A 23,930-nucleotide genomic window follows, 5' to 3' on the forward strand; every position below is an offset into this window, starting at 1 on the left:
AGATGCGCAGATATTGGAGATGGCCAATTAAATCCGCTACTGCACCTCTAGCAGTGTTTCACAGGATAGATTGGAGGCTGTGGTTGCCTCAAAAAGGCCACGGAACAGACTGCGAGGCTCACGAGCCAAGAGTTCCGCTGGAGGGCCCAGCTCGACAATGAGCCCATCCGAGACCACGGCGACTCGGTCCGCATCGAGGATGGTGGAAATGCGATGCGCAATTGTAATCACTGTACGTGATGCAAAGTGACGGCGAATAATTTCTTGCATCAGGCGGTCAGTCTCCTGATCCACACTGGCTGTGACTTCGTCCAACACAACCACTGAGCCGGTACGAATCATGGCACGGGCTAGACATAGTAGCTGCTGTTGTCCAACACTCAGCATGCCTTCCGAAAGTTGAGCATGAATTCCCCCCCTTGAGGCTACCGTGTCCCAAAGATGCACCTCCTTTAGCGCCTGCTCGATTGTTGGGTCATCCCTTGTTGCATTGAAGGGGTCAACATTTTCTCGAATCGAACCGGAGATTAAATGAGGTGATTGTGTCACGCAGATTAGCCGACTGTAAAGTGTGTCGCGAGCGATTGTAGAGATGTCGACATCATCGATCGTAATAGTGCCCTCACTTGGAGTGAGAAGACGGAACAGACTGGAAGCGATGGATGATTTGCCACTGTAAACAAACGTTATGAATTAGCCAAACGTGTTTCCACAAGAAAGCAGATAGTGTGTGTACCTTCCACTTGGTCCACAGAGGGCAATTTTCTCCCCCGGTGCAATCGACAGATTGAGATCTCGAATGACCGGCTGGGGGGAGCCTTCATACTGGGCAGTAACGTTTCGAAATTCAATCTGCCCTCTCTCGGGCCATTCTGAGGGAAGAGCACTCTCAGTCTCATTGTAATCGGATGAAGGTGCATCCAAAACAAATGCCCGAATGCGAGACACGGCACCGATTGATATCTCTAGCTGAGTCCAATTTGAAAGGAAAGCTTTGATGCTTATACTTAGTTGCACAATGTTCACCAAGGCGATTCCCATAAATCCTGCATCAACCTCTCCTTGAGTTTGAACACCGATGGTCACGACCATGATAGCCACGGCTGCGACCACCAAATCCAGAACTAGGTTTAGCCAGCGTTGCACACAATAGAGCAAGTAGAATGGCTTTTGGGATCGATCAAACACTTCACGGTTGCGATTGTCGAATTCAGTCTGCCAACCAAAAGCTCGGATGGTAGTAAGACCAGCAATCAGCTCCAAAAATGTGGAAAACAAAGGTGCTTTAGCTTCAATATCAAGAAGACGAAGCTGTCGGGCGGTTCGCAAGTAGAATTTCTGGATCAAGTAAAAGACCGCCATGAGTGCTGGTAGAGCGATGCCAATCCACTTTGAGGAAATCGCAATGATTATCAACTGTGCTGTGCAGAGCAACAACTCCACTGAAGTGTTGAACAGGGCAAGCGGCAATTCCATGTCGGACAATTGAAGGTCTTGAGCAAAACGATTTAGGGTAGTACCGACATCAGTCGTTGAGAAAAACTGCAATGGAGCATGAATAATGGTGGTGAGGAGAGACGCATGGAATTTAATCGACGCTCGTGGCAACATACGTTCGGTAAGGTGCCTGTAGATGAAAGTTAGCAGAGTTGATTTTGCAATTGAGCAGATGACATGAGGAGTTTTTTACCAAACTGCGAAAGGAAGTGCAAGAATTGCCATTGCTGATAGACCCCCGTACACGCCGAGATACAGTCTCATATGGGAAACAGTGTACTCATCACTTCGTGCCAGCCACCATTTAACCAGGAATTCTGCATGGTAAATCTGTTAATAAGAAGATTCTAGAAAGGAATATAGTACTCACGCGGCAAGGTTAGTCCCACGACAAAAACAGAGCACGCAACGAAAAATATCGCTGTGCTGAGGGGATGAACCGTCTGTATATAGTATTTGTAAACTGCTGTATCCCCAGTACGACGGTCTTCCCCTGTGGGCGCTTCTTCGGTCGAGAGAATCCTTGTAAGCTCTTCCTCTGCCTTATCGGAAGGTTCACCAATTTTTGCGACTTTCGATGGGCTGAAAATCACTTCTTTAGCGGTTGCAATCACTTCGTTTGTAGTACCCTCATCCGCAATGTGACCTTCCGAGTCCAGGATGATAACATTGTCTGCATAGACAAGACGTTGCACTGTCGATTTTAGTATTCCAGCTGATGCAATTGCATAGTCACCCTTGGCTTACCTGCATGAGTAGCAAGTATCACGGTGACCTCTGACTCCTTCAGAAGCCCATCTGGACCGAACAGGTTGTGGAACAAGCTTTCTTCTGTGTTCCCGTCGAGACCACTGAAGACATCGTCGAGAAGAAGAATCTTTTCTTTGGCGTACACAGCTCGTGCAATGGCCTATGAAGAGAGTTAACACGCCTTAATCACTCAGCTTCAGGCTTCTACATACCAGTCGCGATTTCTGACCCCCGCTCAAAGTCATACCACTGTTTCCAACCCATTCTTGATGTCCACGAGGGAAGCTGGAAATGTCATCCTTTAGGAGACACATCTCCACAACCTTGTCATACCATGTTTGATCATACATTGTAGTGCCGAGGATGTTTCGCTGAATTGTACCATTAGTTATCCACGGAGTTTGACTGCAGTATCCCACTCGAGGCACTGCCACTTCCAGGCGGCCTTCATGGTGGTTGACTTCACCGAGTATGGCTAGTAACAAAGTTGTCTTACCACACGCAACTGGCCCAACTACAAAGTTGATACTTGATGGTCGGATCTCGAAGCTGAGATCCTTGATCACCATTGAGCCTTCAGGATCCCACCCAGCGCTGTATTGCTCTGCCACTACCATAACAGGAGATTTCTTTTCATCGAAGACGGGATACTCAAGAACACCAGAGACTTGAGAGTGGTCAAATTTGCCCTTCTCGCCAAACTTGCCCGTGGGTTTCGACAAGTACTCGCTTATGCGAGCTAATGCCCCCAATGCAGAGACTAGTCCCGCAATAGCATCCAAGATCAAAGCCATAGGCGCTTGCAGGAGTGCAAAGAGCGATAGCGCGGTATAGGCCTTGTCATAGTTGAGCATGGTGGAGCCATTTCGTTTTGCCAAGAGACTGTACATTGTAAACGCGAGCAGCGGGCCCGTGGATGTTGTAGTATAAGCTGTAAATAGTCAGTCATATATTCTTGCAGAATAAGGAATTTTATGTAGTAGTACTAACACAAAGTAACGATCAATGTTAAGGCTCGTTTGAACGGCGTCGACTCTGAAATCTCTACTGTTCGCAGTCCGCGGAGCTTGTCGGCCATCAGATTCTGCAAACCACCTAGTCTCACCTCTTTCATGCTTTTGAGCATTTCTGATGTAGCTTGCACTCGATTTTGAATGGCTTGAAGCCACCTTTGCTGTCGACCACCCATGGTGCTAGCCACCCCAAGACCAAGAAGGGTGCAAACTAGAACGTTGATTGTAAGTAAAAATGCAACTCAACAAGTTTCAGCCACCCAATTGACTTACACAAGAAGACAGAAGCAAATGCGACGACGGCAAGACCCAACTGTCGCTCTAGCAACCAGAGGGCTAGGCCAATATCGATTGGACTGGCCCAAACCTCGTGAACATACTGGAGACCAGAGCTAATACGCTCGACATCCACACTCATGAGAGTCAATGCAGCCGAGTCCCGTGCCACACCGGCATCCAAGCGCATGGTGTATCGGTATACCAGTGGCACGATGCTACCACGAATCATAGTAATCAGACGGAATGTCTTGTGCTGACTCTTAGCAGTTGTGATAGCCAGCCCCAAGTAGATCAACATGGCGGCGACAATAAGCCCGTATCCATAGTTCCGGCTGACAGGATCACTCGCCTCGGAGACAAAGCTTACCACGCGCGTGAGGAGGAAGGGCTGCGCGAACGTGAATCCTGACATGCAAAGTCGAGGTAGAAAAGCGGAGGCAATAGCCCATCGATGGTGAACCATCAACAGCATTGTCAACGCAGAGGATGACTTGGACTGGACTGCATCATGCGACAAGAGACAGTCAGTATACATCATACAATAGGGGTCAATTCAGATGACAGGGCATGAATACCTGCATCCCATTTCCGTGTAAATAGGTCTCCGCCAGCCGCATCATTGACACGCTCATCAATGGATAGAAGTTTGTCCGCTTGAAGAACGTCTTTGAATCCCTCGATCAAAAGAGGATTCAACCACCAGAAAAGACTTCGGTTGAATACATTTGCAATGGTCTCTCGGGGTGACTTTATCGCTTCATCGGTGAGGAAGGGTTTCTGTTCCACCGATTCAAGCAGGAGCTTCACAAGGTCCAAGCCGAGACCGGCGATGTAGACGGCACAGAATAAATGCGTCTGTGCCGCCCATATTGTCCGGGCCCGGATCCCATTCAGTGGCAGTGATATGCTCAGAAACAAGAGAAGCAGTGTTGATGGTCGCGGAGAGCGGTAGTGCTGGCTATAGGAGATGACGACCATCAACAGTGTGGTCGCAGCATCTAGAGCCACTGCTGCGACTGTGGTACGTGTTTTAGGGATCTGCAACTGGGGAAGCAGCACCAATACCAATAACGTAATCTTCACGCAGATCGATAAAACATGGGCAATCTAGACGCCAGTCAGTCCTGCACGATCGAAACAGGGGAGGTTGGTATACCAGTTTCCCCGGGAACAGAAGCCCCCGGCGACTCGATTGAGGGGTGCGATTCCGATACAGCTGCAGAGGCAGACATAACAAGAACAGTGAACAAGGCAGAATAGTAAAGAACGACTCTTCGAACAACAGAGTGAAATCGAAGCCATTGCGACAGCCAGCGCTAACTGTAGGACCAAAAACGTCCTGTACAGCGATATCACACATTGCTGCCTTCTTTTTCCTTTGTGCTGAACAAAGAAAGTGGGCGGGTCGGCGGGTTTTTAGTTCACTTGCAGCTGTAGCGTATTATTACTCGCCCGACGAGTGGACTAGGCGTAAGTCAGCCCGTATTTGGTGTATTAGTGCAGATACCTAAAGGGGTTTAGGCTATGAGACGAGAGCCTGTCGCTATACTGTACTCACTGTACTCACTGTACACATCTGTTTCATCTAGTCTCTTTTTGTTGGGGGCTATTTTTAAATTGTGGTCTGTAACTACACTGTTCATCTCTCCGTACAGGCAACCATAATAGCAGGGATATTGTTTAGGCGCCAGACTTGGATTTAAACAAACTGGATTTCCACTCTTGATTCGTGTTTAGGAATAAAATTATCGAGTGGGAGCTTTTCTTTTTACGTTCTTCTTCATTGTGTGGTCTGATACACTCTTTTTCTCTTCACAGTGTGCCCCCTTTCACGACAATGAAGTTTCTAGCCCTATTTTTGGTGCTTTTGTCCGCCATGATGGCTAGGGCAACTCCAGTCCAAACAGCTGTTCCTCAGGCAGGAGTAGTCCGACGGGAAGCCACCACAACGTCGGCGACAAATGCCGAAGCCACTACGGCGACCACCACAACAGCGACAGAGTTTCAATTGTCGTTAACTTTGGATCTGCCTTCCGACACCTGTACGCCAACTATAGCGCCAGACAAAAACGGCTATGTACCGCCATCAGAGTGTGACGCCTTATACCTCTATTACCCGTCTTTCAAAGCTGCGATCGCCGCCACCGTGATTTTTGGGCTCATCCTAGTGACACATTTCGTGCAAGCAACGATTTACAAAGCTGGCTTTGTCTGGGTTGTACTCATGGGAACCGCATGGGAGACTGTGGGCTATGCAACCCGCGCCTTGAGTACTCGCAAGCAACAAGACAACACAATCGCGACCGTCACGCAGATGTTTATTCTGTTGGCCCCATTATGGGTCAACGCCTTTGACTATATTGTTTTATCTCGAATGATCAATTTCTTCGTTCCCGAACGTCGCATTGGCATTTTCAAGCCTTCATTGCTGGCCAAAATCTTCGTGATTCTCGACTTTGGCTCCTTCGTGATCCAAATGATTGGAGGATTCATGGCAACCGGGACCTCCGAACAGCAAATGAACGGTATTCACGTCTACATGGCTGGGATTGGCATTCAACAATTCTTCATTGTCTGCTTTTTAGTGCTGGCCTTCCAATTCCATCGACTGATGCTGAAGCTCGATCGAGCTGGTCGACTATTCGGCGATAAGCAGAACTGGAGGAAACTTCTTTACGTTCTGTATGCCAGTCTGCTTTTCATTACCGTGCGTATCTTCTACCGCTTAATTGAGTTCTCATCTGGCTACGGGGAGAACAATCCTATTCCATACCACGAATGGTATATGTACGTGTTTGACGGCATTCCAATGGCCTTTGCTGTTCTCGTCTGGAACTTTGCCCCCCTGGGGCTGTTCTTCAAGGTCCAGATGCAAAGATGCCCTCCAGTGGAATTGGCAGGTTTCTCTGTTGTAACGGCTGTGGCTGCTGTGGAGGTTGTTGCTGTCGAACTTGTCGGAAGCGCGGTAAAGGGAAGAAGGACATGCAGAGACTACCCGATAACGACTTCTACGGAGATGATGTTCCACTCCACCAACGAGATGCATCACCATATAGAGACACGGGATACTCTTCGGGTCGGTGAAAATGGGGTTCAATCTTTGTTACGAGTTTTTTTACATTCTCATGATTCCATTCTTTATTTGTATATACTTCCTCGTCTTCATTTGGTTCCTTTCTTGATCAAATAAGCCATTTTGTGAATAAGCATGGGGAAGAGGCGTTCTGGGAGAACTAGATGACTTTCGGGCTATTCAGAAAGCTCGAAAATATACCGAATTGAGCTAGCAATCATTCTATCACTTCCAATTTGAAAATTCAATATAGCAAATCGCGCCAAGAGATTTAAATCTATAAGCTTTCAACTCTAATCACACCTCTAAAGATCACTGTAGTGTCCCAGGATTGATGAACTGGCATCGCCGAAATGCGAGGGCAGCGAATCTAAAGAACCAAAGAACCCAACCGCATCTGACCCCGGTTGTCTCAAGGTGGAGTATATATCATGCTCGTCACCCTCTGCAGTAGTAGAAGGATACAGGCCCATGTGCTTCAAAACCTCCTCCGGAGGTGCCGTCCGCCGCCCATCCTTGAACACATACCGGCTCACACCGACAGCAAGAATTGCTTTCTGAGCTTCAGATCCGTCCTTCGTTTCCTCCCCCTTTCGCAAGCCTTTCATCACCCTCTTATGTGTTCCAGCCTTGACAAAGTAGGTAACTAGCACGAGCCACTTGGAGTCCCATGATAATACCCGGGACCAGATCTCATATTTCTGCAAAGGTTTAATCTCACGCTTGAATACACAAGACGTTCCACCTAGCGCAACGCTAACGACTCTTTCAGCCTTTTTGGTGTTGAGTTTATCCGTCTCAACTTCAGGTGCCCAGCGTGGCAGACGAGGGAACAGGCTCAGGAGAAGTTGCGCGCGGTTGATGTCCATGTCGGAGAAGAAGGTACTGTTCGACTTGTGCATATTGTAGTCGCATTCCATGAGAGCGTTTTGGTGCGATGTCACCATGTAGGAAAAGATGAGAGGTATTCCCCCAGATACATCGTCGACGAGCACTCCATTAGAAGTAAGTTGACGGGGATAAAGTCGGGATCCGAAAAATTGAGTAGAGAGACCCTTGATCACTCGTAACTGGAAAAGTCCGCATTAGCCGATTGCACAGAATAAGAGGATTCCTACTTACATGCCACACAAACGGAAGTGCTTTGAGATTAACAAAGAGGACTCCTGCAATGGCAGCGAGAAGGGCATACTGCATGTAGCCATCATCCACTCCAAGTGTGCTCAAGACAGTCATTGAAACTTCACCAACTCAGGAGCTGAAACTGGAAAAATTGCTAGATCACAAGCAACTAACGAACACTTGTAGGGATCTAGGCTAGGTAGGCGCCTGGCTTATTAAACCGGACAACCTCCGGTTGCAATCTTTAAAATACAAGTAATTTGTAGAAGTCTCTTGGTTTTGGGAGGCAGGTACAGCTAGTAATATTTCGACGTTTTCTAGTAGCGTATTTTAAAGTATGGCGTACCAGCATGTAACGGTATCTTTGTATGTAATGTTCGTATCGAGTGTATGGATGTATCTTAACGTCGTCTAAATTCAAATGATGCGATATAGTCTCGTGCAGGAAATAACAGCAATCAGTGGAGCAGAAATCTCACGAGCCCCGATGACCTTGCATCTTCAAAAGTCTGGCCGTACTGGGCGTCTTGCCAAGGTTACAATTGATGACTGGGTAGCATCATGCTTTGGGGTGCGTGCAATGAAAAGCGCTAGCGAGATCAGCAGTCTGAGTTTGTCTGATCTCATCATGGGAACTCAATCCCAATGGACTCAGCTGAAGGCACAGCCTGCTATCCGCTTGACTGTTCAGGCAAATTCGTCACTGACGCTAATCGGCACTATTCGACGGGATTCCGGCTCGAAGGGCTGGACCGTTTGGTCCCTGAAACTGTAACCCAAGCGACATTACAACATCCACAAATGGGTCCCACTCTAGAAAGAAAGATTTGTTTTGTTCGGCTGCAGGACGGTCGAGATGAACAGGTGGACACGCTCGTAAGGAACAACCGAATATGGGTTTGAGCGGCCATCTGACCTATTTTGGCCGCTGCTTATTGCATACGCATGTAGCCAGGCACTTTATCTGACGCGGCATTTTTTTCTTCGAGGATTTTGGACATCGAATTTTGCGGGGGATTCGCCTTTCGTCTATTGTTCTTGGCTGCATTGTCTTTTGTCAATGAGGTCAACTCATCATATCAGCAATCTCAATATCACATTTACTTCAGCTAAATGTCATCTTTGTTTAAGATGTCCACATTTACCACCGGAGCTTTAACATGTCAACCTTCAATCAAATTTCTAGCACTTGGAGCCGCGGAAACCACCCGCCTTCTAGATGTTTCCTCCTCAAATAGGACAAATTTGACATTTATCTGTCAAGCGGCTCTTGTGGCGTCATTATTTGCCAATCTACCCTCAGAAATCATAACTCTCAATGTCGAAAGCCGCATTTCACGCCAAGAGTTCCAATCCGTTGGCGGGGCAATGGTAGATTCCAACAGCATGCCCGGATTCACATACTGTGGAATTTATTCAAGGCAGGAGTTCACGACAGCTTCTGTCTGGCACGAGGCTCAGAATATGCACTCAGCCATTCAGGCAGAGCTGACTCGGACGAAAATCAACACTAAGATGGAATCTGCTCAGAACCGGAGAGGTCACAAAAAGGCTGATACAAAAGACTCATCAAAGAAGACCCAGGGAATCAACTTGATGCTGTCAAATATGGGGGACTTCCGAGACAAAAAGCAACTCGATTCCCAGCAGTCGCAAGGCTGGCAAACTGAGAATATTCATCAAAGGAACACTGGCGTTGAACCTAGTGCTCATCTGTCAGCTACATTGACTATTGGCGGAGACGGTTGTCTGACAGTGCAATTGTCTTTGTTGGATATTCTGTTTGAAGAGGTTTGGCTTGACGCTGTCATAGCAACCTTGGGAAATATAATTCGGCAGCTCATTTACAAAAGTGATGCGATGAGAGCAGCACGGGTTTCAAACGCACTCCCGTGGGGAGGCTCAATGTCGCGACTGGTATACTTAGTGAGAGATCTGATGCTGCAGTGAGCTTGCTTGTAATGAAGAGTTCTCACTCAATATACGGTCTTCTATTACCGGTATCAAAATTCGATCATTGAAGAAGTATACTGGTGTTCGCAGGGATTTGACGATTTATTTACTCAATTTTTGATGTCTCTGTTGGACCCCTGAACAATTACGTCCAAGTCTGAAACTATGACTTGCAACCTTTTGCCTGGTATGCTATTCTATTGATTTATTCCCATCATTTGGTCCAGCTTCAATGATTGACTAGACCTTTCTCTCGACTAGAGAAGCAGTCGTTTCGGGTCAATTACATGTATTAAATAAATGTAAATCGCCCACTAGATCTAGAATTTTAAGATTAATCAAATTGAATTGCACTTGTCCAAATGATCAATGGTGTTTGGTCAATATTATCCACGTCAAAGATAAAATCAAAGTAGAACTTGCCTTCAGGTAGGAAGCCCTAATCACATCCATCGGCCATCTATCCGCTTATATTGCGCTACAGGCCAAAAAACAGCAATAGAATACATTTTCAGAGTACTCATGTCCAGATAATATGATTTCAAGATCCCTAAAATTATTGAGCTGACTTGTACAAGATGATTTGTCAGTTAAACACATCACCTCTATTGCTTTCAGCAAACGCCTCTCCAGGGAAATATAGAATTTTCTTCCATAAAGAGATTTCAAAGAAAATATACCATAGTTATCACATCTCTGTCTCCGAGATCAATATAGGTAACCACAGTGAGGGTAGATTGTATATGGCCCCGGGCGATAGAAGATATTACGAAAGCATGGATGGCAACGACGATGGGATTCGAGGGCATCCATCGTCAATATTGGCAGGCGCTAAAAGAGTATGATTGAATTTCGAAAAGATGAAAGTTGAATTTATCTACCGAAGTCTACAAGAAAATTAACAAATTTGATTCAACTCTCGGGGGAGATCAAGAATCTATAGGCTGGTTTTCTACAGCTACCCATACTTTCTCGGTATATTCTATCAGCTACTCTGTGCTCATTTACTTTTCTGTTTGTTGTTCTTGTGCCTCTTTCAAAATCATAACATGTTCAAGTAACTCAAGGCCAACAATATAGAACAAAGATCGGATGATGTCAAAACTTCGTATTTTGATCTGGTTAATATATTGCTTAATTTCCTTCGTGAGGAAACACTCCAGTGATCAAGGATGAGAAAGGAAAATGGTTGAATTGTCTACGTCGAAGCTCTCTGTGGCTCTAGATCACTAAGGATACAGTTCTTCGTAGTTTGGTGTTCCATACTTATAATTGAAATCTTATGTCGGATTCGGTATAGCGATGTGAATGTATGTATCTATGTTCAAGACCTTGTGTGCTCAGATATTGAGCATGAAGGGGACTGGATACCACTTTGCCATGATTTCAAGCCTCCTGTGATGTGCCATTTGATTGCTTTCTGGTATTTCATGTCCAAGCCCGTCAACTGGTCTTGGTCTTATGCCTGCTTTAAGCCTGAAGTTCCCCTATCATTGCCTAATCATTTTCCCAACTTTCTGTTCCCTAAATTCTTGGATCAATCAATCGGCCAAGGTGTTGAATGGAGCAATTCGGTCACCCAAGTCAACCGCGGTAGGCTCTTCAGGAGCTGCATACAAAGAACAAGAAGTCCGGTGAGCTCAGTAATGCCCGATCAGATAAAACTGTACTTGATTGCAATGATCGCCCTGCATGTGAGCCGGTAGAGTGAGCCCATTGACTATAACCGGAGGTTCTCCTCGATAAATCCTATCAGGTGAACAATCTGACTCAAGTAGTGTTTTTCAGTCCGTTCTCACTATTGATTCTGTGAAAAGCTCCTTTGATGTGCAAGCAGTCAATTGGTCAATATTCTATCAGGGTCTGATGCACCAATGATCCAAGTCAATCTCAATGTCGACGGCACATATCTCCAAAGGTGTTCTACTGTCTCAAACCCCTCCCTCTCCGTGAATAGCTTAGAGCAGTTGCATGATGTATCGGGGAGACCCGGCTTATCGGTATTCCGGGACACTTCACGAGATTTGAGTATCAACCGTATTTCCCAGCATGTAAATATCGGATCTTAATATATGACCTCTACAAATGTATGTGCAGCTGCTAGTTACTGTACTCTCCTTCACTTACTTACACATCAGATATCCGGCTAAAAGACGACTCACATACATCGACATCCGGACTGAGACACTCCGAAGCTACGCATTCCATTGGCCGTAGACATACGAAAGTCAAATTCATATCTAGTGATGCAGGTATTAACTAGCTTGCATGCACAAGCAGGCCAGCCAATAAGAGACACATCACGGGCGCTTCTATACGCCTTCGATGGCGTTCTTGTGAGGGGGAGAGGGGTTCCTCGGGGCTCAGGGCTATAAGTACTGGAAGGTACCGATCTCCTGTTAGAGGCGATTGTCGCGGGATCGCGATCAAGGGTGTGTTTCACTGCTTGGTTGACACGGACACTCCTTTGGCTCCCGGCACGTCTTTTCCGGGACCATCAAGGCTTGGATTGATTGGGTCCTGATACAGTACAGTAGAACCACGCGAATATTGAATTGGTCTACTATGTAGACGCGTAATCCCTGGCGAGACTCTTCAATCGTAGTATTATTAACCCTCCGATCGACAGGTGGTATTTCTTTCAGTGATCCCCTTTAACGATTCAAAAAGAGGTTTCGTTGGGCATGACATTGCTGTAATATTTGGTTTCATTGCTTGGTCGGTCACATCGTTGATCAATCATCAGGAGGCAGCCAAGTGTTCCAAGCGTGGTCATATCGCTTACCCGATGTCGTTGATCTTCATGCTTCTTACAACACATTCCTGGGGATCCATGGTAGCCCAGGCTTGCCGACACCCAAGGATAGTATCAGTGCCACCAATCAAATTGACCAGTCTGACCAGTTGAGCCATTCGCCAACCAGAAGCGACCAACTATGACATGGATGCTCGGCCCGTTGCATAGAATTGGGGGAATATTCAGTGACCCAATTTGGAATCAAGAATGAGTACGGAGTACAGCATATGGAACTGTCACCGAGTTGTTCCGTTAGCACCAATGGACATGCATGCATCTCTTTTTGGACTCGAACGTTACTTTGGGGGATGAACCCTAGTGATAGTGACTAAAGACAAGCGACTCATCAGATAATCCAAGCCACTTGTTCATGGACGTGGTGATTTTCAAGTGGCTGGGAAGATCATGAATGTCCACGGGAGATCGAAGCCCAATCACCTGACCGACTCGAATTCGGTCCCTCTTCCTCTCCACGCACGACGCCCTGCGACGAGGCAGGACCATGCATTACATCACCAACCCAACCGTCCTGTCCAACTGTCTTTGTCCAACTCCTTACACTGAGGTTACAGAAAGGTTGGGCGACTGAAGTGTCGGTGTCGAAAAAAGTGGACCTTCACACTGGGACAGGCCCACGACTCCATTTCATTCATCCACACCAGACACTAAATCCACTCGTTTCGCCTCGTTGGACGCACTCCGGGCGCAAAATTGAAGGCAAATTGTGACCGAAAAGTATTCGGTCTATACGTTGAAAGGGACAGGAATAGCCCTGGTCTCCCCACTCCCTGCAGACGTCTCATTTGCCGCTGTTGCCGGACGTTGGGCACAAATGGGCAGTTCGACTGCATCCCTTCGTGTGCACGCTTCGACTCCCTGCAACTGAGACACAGGATCATCCTCTACTGGCGGTGACCGTGTGTTCCAAAGTCGAATTCTTTTGTCCCAACTTCAGTTGCCTCGCCAATTGTGTAGTTATTCCCGTACCCCCGTACTGGACACGAATCTTAAACAAACCCAATAAAGAAATTTCAAACCCGAGGCACCCCCACCTCAACAGACCCATCTTCTCCATGTCGGTGCAGCGCTGGCCTTTCCTTTCTTGACCGATGTGTCTCCCGATCTCCAATCCAAATCCTCCATTTCTGCCGGTTACTGCAGCTATTCCTGCGGGTGGGGATTCTGCTGCTCTCACCCGGCCCTAATCAAGCACCCGGCCTCGCTATCCCCCATATCGGTAACGGAAATGGAGACCCAAGGACCGACGTGGCCCAATGACAATTGGCGACATCGGGCAGTTCATTGATGACGTTCAGGGCCCAAGGCCCGTAGTGCAGTTTGTTGTCCCAGTCGAACGATTATACGCTGCCTCACCATGGCGGTCCAATGCGGTGTCTCCAGAGGAACAAGCATATCCTTCTTTCCCTTTCGGTTTTCTAATACATCAGTACTTCGCCCAGTTTCATACTCCTCAATTCTCCAATCTTTGTATCTTTTTGTTCTTTTTATTTGCCCTGTCGCCCCGGTATCCGGTACTTCCCTTGCATTGCAAGCCTGACAAGAGGCTTGTCAATCTCCGATTGTTCCACTGTTGTCGCATCACGCGCCAGTCAGCATTGCCCACGCCTCGATATATGATACGTCATTGATCGAGGATAATGGCTAAGAAAAAGTCCAAGGCGAAGAATAAGAATAACGCCAACAACCGCCTTCCCGTTGGTTCAGAAAATCCTCCAGATTCTGAGAGCACAAACCACATCAACGAGCCTTCTCCCGACGAGGCGGCAGGAGCTGCTCAAGATGTCTTCTTACACGTATGCATCGGTCCCAGATTTTTGTTATCAGAAAGTTCAAAGAAGTTACCAAACTTTCGATTATGCCACTTCTGAATTCAAGAATTACCCCGTCACCTATTCATCGACCGATCTGACCGAGGGCCAAAACCAGGACAACAATGAGCCCAGTGCCGAACCCGAGAAGAGCGCTGCTCCCGATGAAGCTACGCCAGCTGAACCAAGTAGCTCACCAGATGACGCTCCAGCCCCTGAAGTTGCAGGTAAGTAGTTATTTTCATAGACGATGAGGTTTATCGTCAAGCACTATATTCGTACTACCTCTGCGGTTATGTATTGATACACAATTCCAGAAAATGCAGAGGCTGTAACGCCTCCGGATGAAGCTGCTACAGGTGAGGAGCCAGCACCTGATGCCGCGCCAGACTCAAAAGAAGAGGCCCCGGCTGGAGCAGAGGCACCCGCCGCCGATGAGCCTGCGCCAGAAGGAGAAGCCGAAACTAGCCCAGATGAAGCTCCGAAAGATGCAGTAGAAGAAGGCGCAACTCCCGAAGAAAACACGGAAACAACACCCGCAGGTGAGGACACAAAGGCTAACGACGAAAACGCCCAGAATGGTAAGTATCTCTAGTGGGTTGAATGTTGACCACGTCGCTAATTCTCGATGTAGATGACGAATTTCCAGATTGCGATCCAGAGGCGGACCTTGACAAAGTAGAAGCCGAGAAAGCGGCTGCTGCTGAGGAGGCTGCTAAAGAGGCCGCCCAGGCCGAGGAAAGCGAGGGTAGTCCACCGACAGATGATCCTGTTGCTGAAGAGCCTGTCTCAGACAAGTCGGATGCGGCAGATGCTGTGGATATTCCTCTAGAACCAGAAGCAGCAGCCCCTGTTGAAGAAATTTCCATTCCGGAGGAACCAGCAGCACCCGAGCCACCTGCCGAAGAACCTACCGGCAAAAAGGGCAAGAAGGGCAAGAAGAAGAAAGATAAGAAAAACAAGGCCGCTGCAGCAGAGCCAGAGGCGACAGCAGAGCTAGAGACGCCAGCAGAACCAGAGACGCCAGCGGAGCCAGAGACGCCAGCCGAACCACAGACGCCAGCCGAACCAGAGACGCCAGCAGAACCAGAGCCGCCAGCCGAACCAGAGACGCCAGCGGAGCCAGAGCCGCCAGCCGAACCAGAGACGCCAGCGGAGCCAGAGACGCCAGCCGAAGAGGCGCCAGCCGAGCCAGAGGCACCATCAGAGCCAGAGCCGCCAGCCGAACCAACAGCGAATCCTGAACCTCAGCCCGAGCAGCCGGCAGACGAACCTGCTGCAGATACGCCTGAGGAGTCACCTGCGTCAGAGCCTGAACCCCCAGTGGAGCCAGAACCTGCTCCGGAGCCAGTAGCTGAACCCGAGCATGTTGCAGAGACACCCAAAGAAACCGGGAAAAAGAAGAAGGGCAAGAAGGGCAAGAAGGGTAAGGGTGCGGCCGCGGCCGCAGAACCCGAACCTGCACCGAATGCCGAGCCTGAGCCTGTTGTTGAACCCGCTGCTGAGCCCGCTGCTGAGCCTGAGCCTGTTGCTGAACCCGCTCCGGAACCCGCTGCTGAGCCTGAGCCTGCTGCTGAGCCTGAGCCTGTTGTTGAACCCGCTCCGGAACCCGCTCCGGAACCCGCTGCTGAGCCTGAGCCTGCTGCTGAGCCTGAGCCTGTTGTTGAACCCGCTCCGGAACCCGCTCCGGAACCCGCCGCTGAACCTGAGCCTGCTGCTGAGTCTGAGCCCGCTGCTGAGCCAGAGCCTGTTGCTGAACCCGCTCCGGAACCCGCTGCTGAACCTGAGCCTGCTGCTGAGCCTGAGCCTGCTGCTGAGCCTGAGCCCGCTGCTGAGCCAGAGCCTGTTGCTGAACCCGCTCCGGAACCCGCTACTGAACCTGAGCCTGCTGCTGAGCCTGAGCCTGCTGCTGAGCCTGAGCCTGCTGCTGAGCCTGAGCCTGCTGCTGAGCCTGAGCCCGCTGCTGAGTCTGAGCCTGTTATTGAACCCGCTCCGGAACCCGCTGCTGAGCCTGAGCCTGCTGCTGATGCCCCTACATCACCCGTTGTGGTCGAGGAGCCGGTACTGGAAGCGTCTGCTGAGGAAACCCCTGCTCCTGAACCTATCTCTGAGCCTGTTTCTGAGCCTGCTGTCGAGGAATCGCCGAAAGATGTGCCTCCTGAAGAAGCACAAGTTGAAGAGACCGCTGTTCAGGACCTCCTAGTTGAGGAAGTCCCTACGGATGAACCTGAGCCGGCTGTTGAGCTAGTTGCTGAACCTGCGGCACCTGAGCCAACCCCATCTGAAGTTGCGCCTGATCCCGCCGAAGAGTCCGGGCTTCCTGTGCCCGAGTCACCTGCTACTGATGAGCCTGAGCCTTCCGCGGCTGAACCACCTGTTGAAATGGCACCTGTTGAGGTGACTCCAGAAGAGCCAGCCCCAATTGAAGAGCCAGCTCCAGTTGAAGAGCCAGCTCCAGTTGAAGAGCCAGCTCCAGTTGAAGAGCCAGCTCCAGTTGAAGAGTCAGCTCCAGTTGAAGAGCCAGCTCCAGTTGAAGAGCCAGCTCCAGTTGAAGAGCCAGCCCCAATTGAAGAGCCAGCTCCAGTTGAAGAGCCAGCCCCAATGGAAGAGCCTGAAGTCAACACTCCTCCACCCGAAGAGCCTCCGGCTGAACCACCAGTTCCGAATACTCCAGCTGAGACACCCGAGCCCGATGTAGCTGCAGCTCCAGCCGAGACTCCAACGCCGGAAGAGGCCCCGGCTGAAACTCTTCCAGATGAACCTGCCCCTGACGCAGAGGTTGCAAGAGATATCCCTATGGAGGATCCACCGGCCACTGATGCTGCCCCAGCAGCACCTGAAGCTTTAACCGAATCAGCCCATGTTGATGAGGACGTTGCGCCCGATGAGATTGTGCCACCCGTAGCGGATACATCGCCGGATCCTATCATGATTGATGCGGCTCCCCGTGATGAACCAGTTGAGGGTGACGAGCCCCCAACCACCCGACACGGTTCACGACGCCGGAAGAAGCGCTCGCCAGAGACACGAGAACGGGAGTCTTCCAGGACACAGGACTACGAGTCTTCTAGAACACGAGACCCTGGTTACTCCAAGACGTTATCTGATTCGCCCAAAGACAGCCTCCAGCGTCAGAAGAGCGAGCGGAATGTCTTGACTAACCGTTGGGCTAAAGCTCTCGAAGAAGCTCGGCGACAGCACGACGAGAAAGCACAGATCCAACGGAGGCAGCGTGCCCTTGTTGAGGAGCGAGAGCGAAGTGGTATCCCGTCTTCTGAAAAGCCTAGACGCTCTTCGAAGGACAAGGAGAAGGCCAGGGCGATGGAACCAATTGCAGTTCCTGCCCCCGCGCCTGTCGCCATTCCAGTTGCCATACCTGTTCCTGTCGAAGGCAGACCCAGACGTCGTCCATCTGAACGACGCACCTCTGAGACGCCATCTGATCAACCTCTTGAGCGATCTCGCTCAACCAAGACATCTTCGTCACAGGCAACTTCAGCCCCAACTGCTAAGCCTCGTGCCTTTCTGCGTTACATGACTGAGGGCCAATCTGGTCCTAATCACATAATGCGTGTGAATGCCACCAAGGCGGCTCCGCCAGTTGAGAAGCCTTTGCGCCGATCTTCGACAAGCCACAGCCACGGCAGCAGCCAGGGACGAACATCGCATGACGAGAGACATTCAAGTGCCCAATCCACTGGATCAGGAGGCTCCCGTTCCCGCCGTGATGACCGCCGTGAAGAGCGGCGCGAAGCACGACGTGAAGAGGAGGCTCCTCGATCCGAAGGGAGAAGGTTGCGGCGCTCGTCGACGGCTGAACATCGGCCCAGGGAGGAGAAGGACGAGCGGAGAGATCGAGCCAAGTCACGAGAACGCGCAAAGGAGAAGGAGCGGGAACGGGACGCGGCGAAGACTGAAGGGTCTTCTCGTCGCTACCAGAGCTCCCGTGAGACTCGCGCTGAAACTCGTGATGGCCGCTCTCATCGCCGTCACAAACGTGAAGAGACCCCTCCCCCTCAGGAGTCGAAACTGAAGAGCCTTTTCAGGGCCATTGGGGTCCATTGAAATGTCTGAGATAGCTCATTTTTCCTTTTCTGTTTTGCTTGTTTTTAACTTTCTCTTCACTTTCAACCTTGTCTTTTACTTTGAATGGGTGGTTTGTGGTTTGACAGAATGCCCGATATGATATGACAGTGTATGCTTGACGACGAATTTGTTGCATTGGGGAGCGATTCATTGCAGGAGTATTTGAAATATGTTGTTTATGGCCAGAATTTGACAAGATGTGCATTTATACAAGACAAGTATCTAGGATTTTGACATCGTGTTTCGGAATGTCACAATCACATAACTCATTTGAGACTATTCCATGCTATTCAAAGCTCTTCTTATTTCCATTAGGAATCAGTACTACTTTGACTCTTGGGGAACTGAGTAATGAAAATAGTCCACAATATCATCGTATAATTGTCAGGTCTGTGCAAAATCCCAGGTGCTACACAGACATGCTCGTCGAGATGTTCGATTCGGAATTCTAGACATAATCTTCTCGACAGGCATATGTATCCTACAAAGAAGAAGAAAGGACCTCGGGGTGTGGTCGATTTAGACAGTTCGGTAGCGACAACTCTGAAAATAAGCTTCTTCTGACCTCTTCCTTGCCGTCGTCATCAGAGTGGTTATGCACACTTTTGCATAAACGTATTTACCTGCCTAGGTGAATACTTTGTCAAAATCGTGTAGTTAGTATGATATAAAGCAAACAAAATGGAAACCAGCCACAGCGAATGCAAACACCAATTCCCAATGCTAATTCAGAAAAGCAAAAGCTTACTCGAGGGGTTTAACAGCCAGCCTCACTCTTCGAAGGAATCACTCTAGAGCACCATCCACACCAGGCACGATGTAACCCATCTTCTTCCCGGACAAGATAGTTTCCGGTCTCTCTTTCATCCTCATATTCAACGACGCAGGCGCCAACATTGACTCTTTTCTTGGCCTTATGCTTGACAACCCCACCAAGCCCGATGACCTCCTGCCGGAAATATCCAGGCTCTTCGTCATCATGACTGTCGGTCAATATGGCCGCTTCATTATAGTTGGACGAATGGCTCGCAGGACTATGCCCAGCGCTATGGCTGCTGCTAGTATCACTGGAGCTTTCATCCGCCTCACAATCAACCTCAAGCTCGATACCCTGTGCCGCAAGACACCTCTCTCCACGCCCACACTTCACGCCTTGACAGCCCTCACCAATACCGGTGCCTAACCCGCCGCCAAGGTATGTACTATACCTCGTCCGCCAGGCCCAGACGCGTCTGTATGTCGTGTCATTGCTGCGCAGGGTTTGCCCGCATTGCGTACAAAGCCATACAGATTCAGTACATGTACATGGGCTGTGTGCAAATGCAGTTGCAGCGACACTGTCCGGGTCGGGGGCTGGGCTGTGTGGATCTGCGGAGAGGTGGGAGGATAGAGGTGCAGTGCCGCAGGTACGGCAGAGGCGACGAATGCGATTTTTAAGAGTTGTTTGGGAAGGTGGTTTGATGGTGCAATTCTAAAGACTCGGCATTAGGGACATAACCAATGAGTTGCGGGTACGGAAGCTCATACTCTGCACACAACTTTCGCGCAGCGTCGACATTCCGCCACCATGTCGCGCGCGCATTTGGCCACTTTTCCGCGGGTCATGCGTCCTGGCTCACCGCTACCGCGACTTAATAGCTGCAGGACTGACTTCACGCTACTTGGGAGGACAGCACCGCTGTGGAGCATTTCTGCTAATGTTTCGACATATTCATTCTCGCACCGGAGGGTCTCCCGCACGAGTTGGTGACGAAACGGTGCCAAGTTCACATGGAACTGGCGGCACGTAGTCGAGAGGGAGTAAAGGGTGTTGAGGTCAACGGCTCGAGCGATCTCCTTGACGATACTAGAAAGCAGGGGTAATTAGCCAGAGATCGTCTTGCCATCAAAGTTGACTCAGACGTACGGATAACAACTCAAAGCCGCCGAGAATCCGTTTCGGTTGAGGTTGGAGTTCCCTTCATCCGGTTCTTCACGGGAAGATGAGACAGAGGATGGGGTCAAGTCGGCCGGCTCCGACGCGATGGGGTTCAACTGGGGGAAGGGCTTCTCCAGTGTCGATCCGTGCTCGAAGGCATCGTCCAAGTCGACAAAAACCACCATTCTGCCATCAGAGGCCTAGATAAATCAGCACATCAGATAAGATCAGGGAGAGACCCTTTTTATACCTCCGGGGCCTGCTATTGGAGAGAATGTGAGGTCCCGAGGTGGGATGATGGCGGGAATGGACCCTCCGGGGCGGTGAGAGCCACGGTTTGAGTGTTGGAACAGTTTACTTCGACTTTCCAGATGTCAACCTCTGAATAGTTGCAGACTTGAAGATATCTTGACCACTTTCCCACAGCCAATCTAACGGCTAACCTCGGCCGACGGGGAGGTCAATTCACACTCCGATAAGATAGACTCCAATTTCTCCAATATAGCGGCGGGGTAGCCCGTCTTTCTCGCGATATCCCACGCCCTTCGGTGGGGGTTTATAACTACTCGAATTCCCCGTATTCTCACTTGATCTAATATTCAACGTCTGCGTCAAAATGCCACTGAACGCCAAAGCCGTTTACTCTCGCGGAAATGCGGATTACGTCCCATTCCCCAGCCGACGAAGTACCGTTCACAGCACGAAGGGTATTGTGTCATGCTCGCAGCCATTGGCTGCCGCCGCCGGTCATCGGATCCTGAGTCAAGGTGGAAATGCTGCTGTATGTCGCCCAATCTCTGTTGTATCAGATGTTACTAACCGATGATGATTTTCACAGGATGCCGCAGTTGCCGTAGGTATGTACCGGATTCAGAAACAACGGGCAGAGCAACAGACTGATTGTATGAACAGCCGCTGGACTGAACATGACCGAGCCTTGCTCTACTGGCATTGGAGGTGATATGTTCTGTCTTTTCTATAATGCCAAAACCAAGAAGGTGCATGCCCTGAACGGTTCGGGTCGGTATCCCGGAGAAGCAACGCTGAATAAGGTACGCGAGGATTTGGGGCTTGCTCCTGGTGCATCGGGAAACATGCCTATGATGAATGCCTTGGCCGCTACTACGCCTGGTGCGGCCGCTGGGTGGGTCGATACTATTGAGAAGTTTGGTAGCGGCAAGCTCTCCCTAGAACAAGTTCTACAGCCTGCTATTGAGCTAGGTGAGGAGGGCTTCCCTGTGTCCGAACTCTCCTCGCACGGCGTGAGTCTCTAGCTCTCAATTTGAATTGTTCGAGGAGCTAACAAAAGACAGTGGGTTGGGGCTGAAGAAGACATCCGCAATGCATCTCCCAACTTCCGAGAGATGCTCAAGGTTGACCCTTCCGCAAAAGACGGTGTGCGCAGCCCTCTTCCGGGTGAGATTATGAAGAATCCCACCCTGGCAAAAACATTCCGTGTTTTGGCTGCCGAGGGCAAGAAAGGATTTTACGAGGGCCGAGTTGCTGAGCAGATCGTCAAAGTAGTACAGGATCTAGGTGGCTACATGACACTCGAGGATCTTGCCTATCACTCCAAAGTAGGAACCCAAGAGGTTGATGCAATCTCACTTGATTTTACTGGCCAGGATATCGTCTCCAAGGCAACACCTGGTACAGACGGCGAGGCCAACCAGGGTGTCACAATTTGGGAGCACCCGCCAAACGGACAGGGAATTGTGGCACTCATTGCACTCGGTATCATGGAGGAACTTGAAAAGGCAGGCAAGATCCCCAAGTTCACCGAAGCTCAGCACAACTCGGCAGAGTATCTGCACGCCGTGATTGAGAGTCTGCGGATTGCCTTTGCCGATGCGGCCTGGTGGGTGACAGACCCAGATGTAGAGCGCGTGCCTTCACAAGGTCTGCTCGCACGTGAATACCTTGCCGAAAGAGCGAAGCTCTTCCAGCCAGACCGCGCCGCAGATATTATGGACCATGGCAGCCCCGCTCACAACCACTGCGATACCGTTTACTTCGCCGTGACAGACAGTGAGGGTAATGGAATCTCCTTTATTAACAGTAACTATGCTGGCTTCGGTACAGCCATCATCCCCGCAGGTTGTGGCTTTACTCTGCAAAATCGCGGTGCCAACTTCTCGCTACAAGAGGGACATCCAAATGCCCTTGCACCTCGCAAGCGCCCTTATCACACAATCATTCCCGCCCTGATAACCAATATTTCAGATGGTTCTTTGCACTCTGTTTATGGTGTTATGGGTGGATTCATGCAGCCTCAGGGCCATGTGCAAGTCATGCTGAATATGCTTGCCTTTGGATACCACCCTCAGGCTGCACTGGACTCGCCTCGCTTCTGTCTTGCTGCCCCGACAGACGAGAGTACTGACCGCACCGTATGGGTGGAGGAGGGTATTAGCAATGAGGCTGTGGAGGGTCTGCGTCGCCTTGGTCACAAGATTCAGATTCTCACTGGCTGGGAGCGTGCTGCGTTTGGTCGGGGGCAGATCATTCGCTCGTACTATGATGATGGCAAGCTTGTTTATGGCGCTGGCAGTGATATGAGAGGTGATGGAATGGCGTACCCTTTACTTTGAATATCTCCATAGTAATCTCTTGGTGCTTTAATCTTGATTATCAATTATTTCCGTCTTCGACTCCCTCCACTCCATAACGTTATATCGCGGTGGCTTTCGATACCATTGCAAGAATATATATCGCCAGTTTGGTATCACTACTTCCAACCGTGCAATCACGATACCCGACAACATAAGTTTACGCAGACTATTAAAGCCCTGCAGAACTATGTATCAAGTTTTGATGTCTACATTATATCGATTGCTTTGGTTTAAGGTGGTGGATAGTGATTGAAAACGTCCTGGAGACCCTGAAGGGAACAAATAAACCCGAAGACCATCACAACGGTCAAAAAAATAAGATACTACACAAAATTCCAGAATTTCGAGTCAATCTGCCGACTCTAATTCCCTCAAAGTAAAATTTCGCGGACCAAAACCTCTCGAATACCACCCATCGTAAAGAGTGCAGTGTCACCGTTCCTATCTCTTCAAAGTCCATGACATCAGGAAAGACACAAAAGGATTTAGCAGAAGCCACTGAAGTCATTGTCACTATATCATCAATTTCAGACAAGCTAGGCAGCTATTTATCGACCCAACAGTCCAACCATTCGATATCTCAAGCGAAGATCAACTCCCTTTGGCAATGTATTCAATCCCCGACCACTAGATAAGTTTTTAATGGAAGAATATCAGCTAATAAATTTAGATATCGACCTGCATGAGGGAGGAAGTGAAACCGAAGGATTGCGGAGACATGGGCATTGGGAGTCTGTGAAATAGCAGACCAGGTGCGGAATCCAGATCTTGTTCTAAAGGATCAGGAGACTGGATCCTTTGATTCAGAGAATGACCGTATTTCAGGGCAGCTGTTCATATGCAGCATAGCCGTCTGATACGTAAATTTTATGTGAGCAGCACCACCTGTACATGTAGATGTTGATGCCTAGCCCCAAAATCAAGCCATTTGGACGGCGTTGACTCATAACGTAAGGCTTCCACTTGAAAGAGAGTTTCCCCCATGTTTATCACAATATTGG

General features: G+C 49.5%; 8 protein-coding genes across 8 annotated transcripts; 5 read left to right on the plus strand and 3 right to left on the minus strand.

The window, feature by feature from the left end:
- Positions 1 to 36: 36 nt before the first annotated feature.
- N7511_002073 (uncharacterized protein) lies at positions 37 to 4,011 on the minus strand (the record flags this gene model as incomplete). The annotated part of the gene is made up of 7 exons (XM_057124498.1): positions 37 to 673; positions 737 to 1,627; positions 1,864 to 2,191; positions 2,245 to 2,407; positions 2,460 to 3,178; positions 3,238 to 3,471; positions 3,534 to 4,011. 7 exons carry the CDS (start codon positions 4,009 to 4,011, stop codon positions 37 to 39), a joined length of 3,450 nt encoding a protein of 1,149 aa, XP_056986657.1.
- A 1,407-nt stretch (positions 4,012 to 5,418) lies between these two features.
- N7511_002074 (RTA1 domain-containing protein) lies at positions 5,419 to 6,623 on the plus strand (the record flags this gene model as incomplete). The annotated part of the gene is made up of 2 exons (XM_057124499.1): positions 5,419 to 6,504; positions 6,528 to 6,623. 2 exons carry the CDS (start codon positions 5,419 to 5,421, stop codon positions 6,621 to 6,623), a joined length of 1,182 nt encoding a protein of 393 aa, XP_056986658.1.
- A 294-nt stretch (positions 6,624 to 6,917) lies between these two features.
- N7511_002075 (thioesterase family protein) lies at positions 6,918 to 7,848 on the minus strand (the record flags this gene model as incomplete). Its single annotated transcript, XM_057124500.1, has 2 exons — positions 6,918 to 7,682; positions 7,735 to 7,848. 2 exons carry the CDS (start codon positions 7,846 to 7,848, stop codon positions 6,918 to 6,920), a joined length of 879 nt encoding a protein of 292 aa, XP_056986659.1.
- A 373-nt stretch (positions 7,849 to 8,221) lies between these two features.
- On the plus strand, positions 8,222 to 8,509 carry N7511_002076 (uncharacterized protein; the record flags this gene model as incomplete). The annotated part of the gene is made up of 1 exon (XM_057124501.1): positions 8,222 to 8,509. One exon carries the CDS (start codon positions 8,222 to 8,224, stop codon positions 8,507 to 8,509), a length of 288 nt encoding a protein of 95 aa, XP_056986660.1.
- Positions 8,510 to 9,120: 611 nt separating this feature from the next.
- N7511_002077 (uncharacterized protein) lies at positions 9,121 to 9,684 on the plus strand (the record flags this gene model as incomplete). The annotated part of the gene is made up of 1 exon (XM_057124502.1): positions 9,121 to 9,684. One exon carries the CDS (start codon positions 9,121 to 9,123, stop codon positions 9,682 to 9,684), a length of 564 nt encoding a protein of 187 aa, XP_056986661.1.
- A 4,600-nt stretch (positions 9,685 to 14,284) lies between these two features.
- Positions 14,285 to 18,378, plus strand: N7511_002078 (PE repeat family protein; the record flags this gene model as incomplete). Its single annotated transcript, XM_057124503.1, has 3 exons — positions 14,285 to 14,540; positions 14,631 to 14,894; positions 14,948 to 18,378. 3 exons carry the CDS (start codon positions 14,285 to 14,287, stop codon positions 18,376 to 18,378), a joined length of 3,951 nt encoding a protein of 1,316 aa, XP_056986662.1.
- Positions 18,379 to 19,156: 778 nt separating this feature from the next.
- On the minus strand, positions 19,157 to 20,502 carry N7511_002079 (uncharacterized protein; the record flags this gene model as incomplete). Its single annotated transcript, XM_057124504.1, has 3 exons — positions 19,157 to 19,870; positions 19,927 to 20,245; positions 20,306 to 20,502. The coding sequence occupies 3 exons, from the start codon at positions 20,500 to 20,502 to the stop codon at positions 19,157 to 19,159; spliced, it is 1,230 nt and encodes a 409-aa protein (XP_056986663.1).
- A 431-nt stretch (positions 20,503 to 20,933) lies between these two features.
- N7511_002080 (gamma-glutamyltransferase family protein) lies at positions 20,934 to 22,908 on the plus strand (the record flags this gene model as incomplete). The annotated part of the gene is made up of 4 exons (XM_057124505.1): positions 20,934 to 21,098; positions 21,156 to 21,174; positions 21,230 to 21,579; positions 21,631 to 22,908. The coding sequence occupies 4 exons, from the start codon at positions 20,934 to 20,936 to the stop codon at positions 22,906 to 22,908; spliced, it is 1,812 nt and encodes a 603-aa protein (XP_056986664.1).
- Positions 22,909 to 23,930: the final 1,022 nt, after the last annotated feature.

This window comes from Penicillium nucicola (genome assembly GCF_028828085.1).
Source record: "Penicillium nucicola strain IBT 29836 chromosome Unknown utg000002l, whole genome shotgun sequence".
Lineage (NCBI taxonomy): Eukaryota > Fungi > Ascomycota > Eurotiomycetes > Eurotiales > Aspergillaceae > Penicillium > Penicillium nucicola.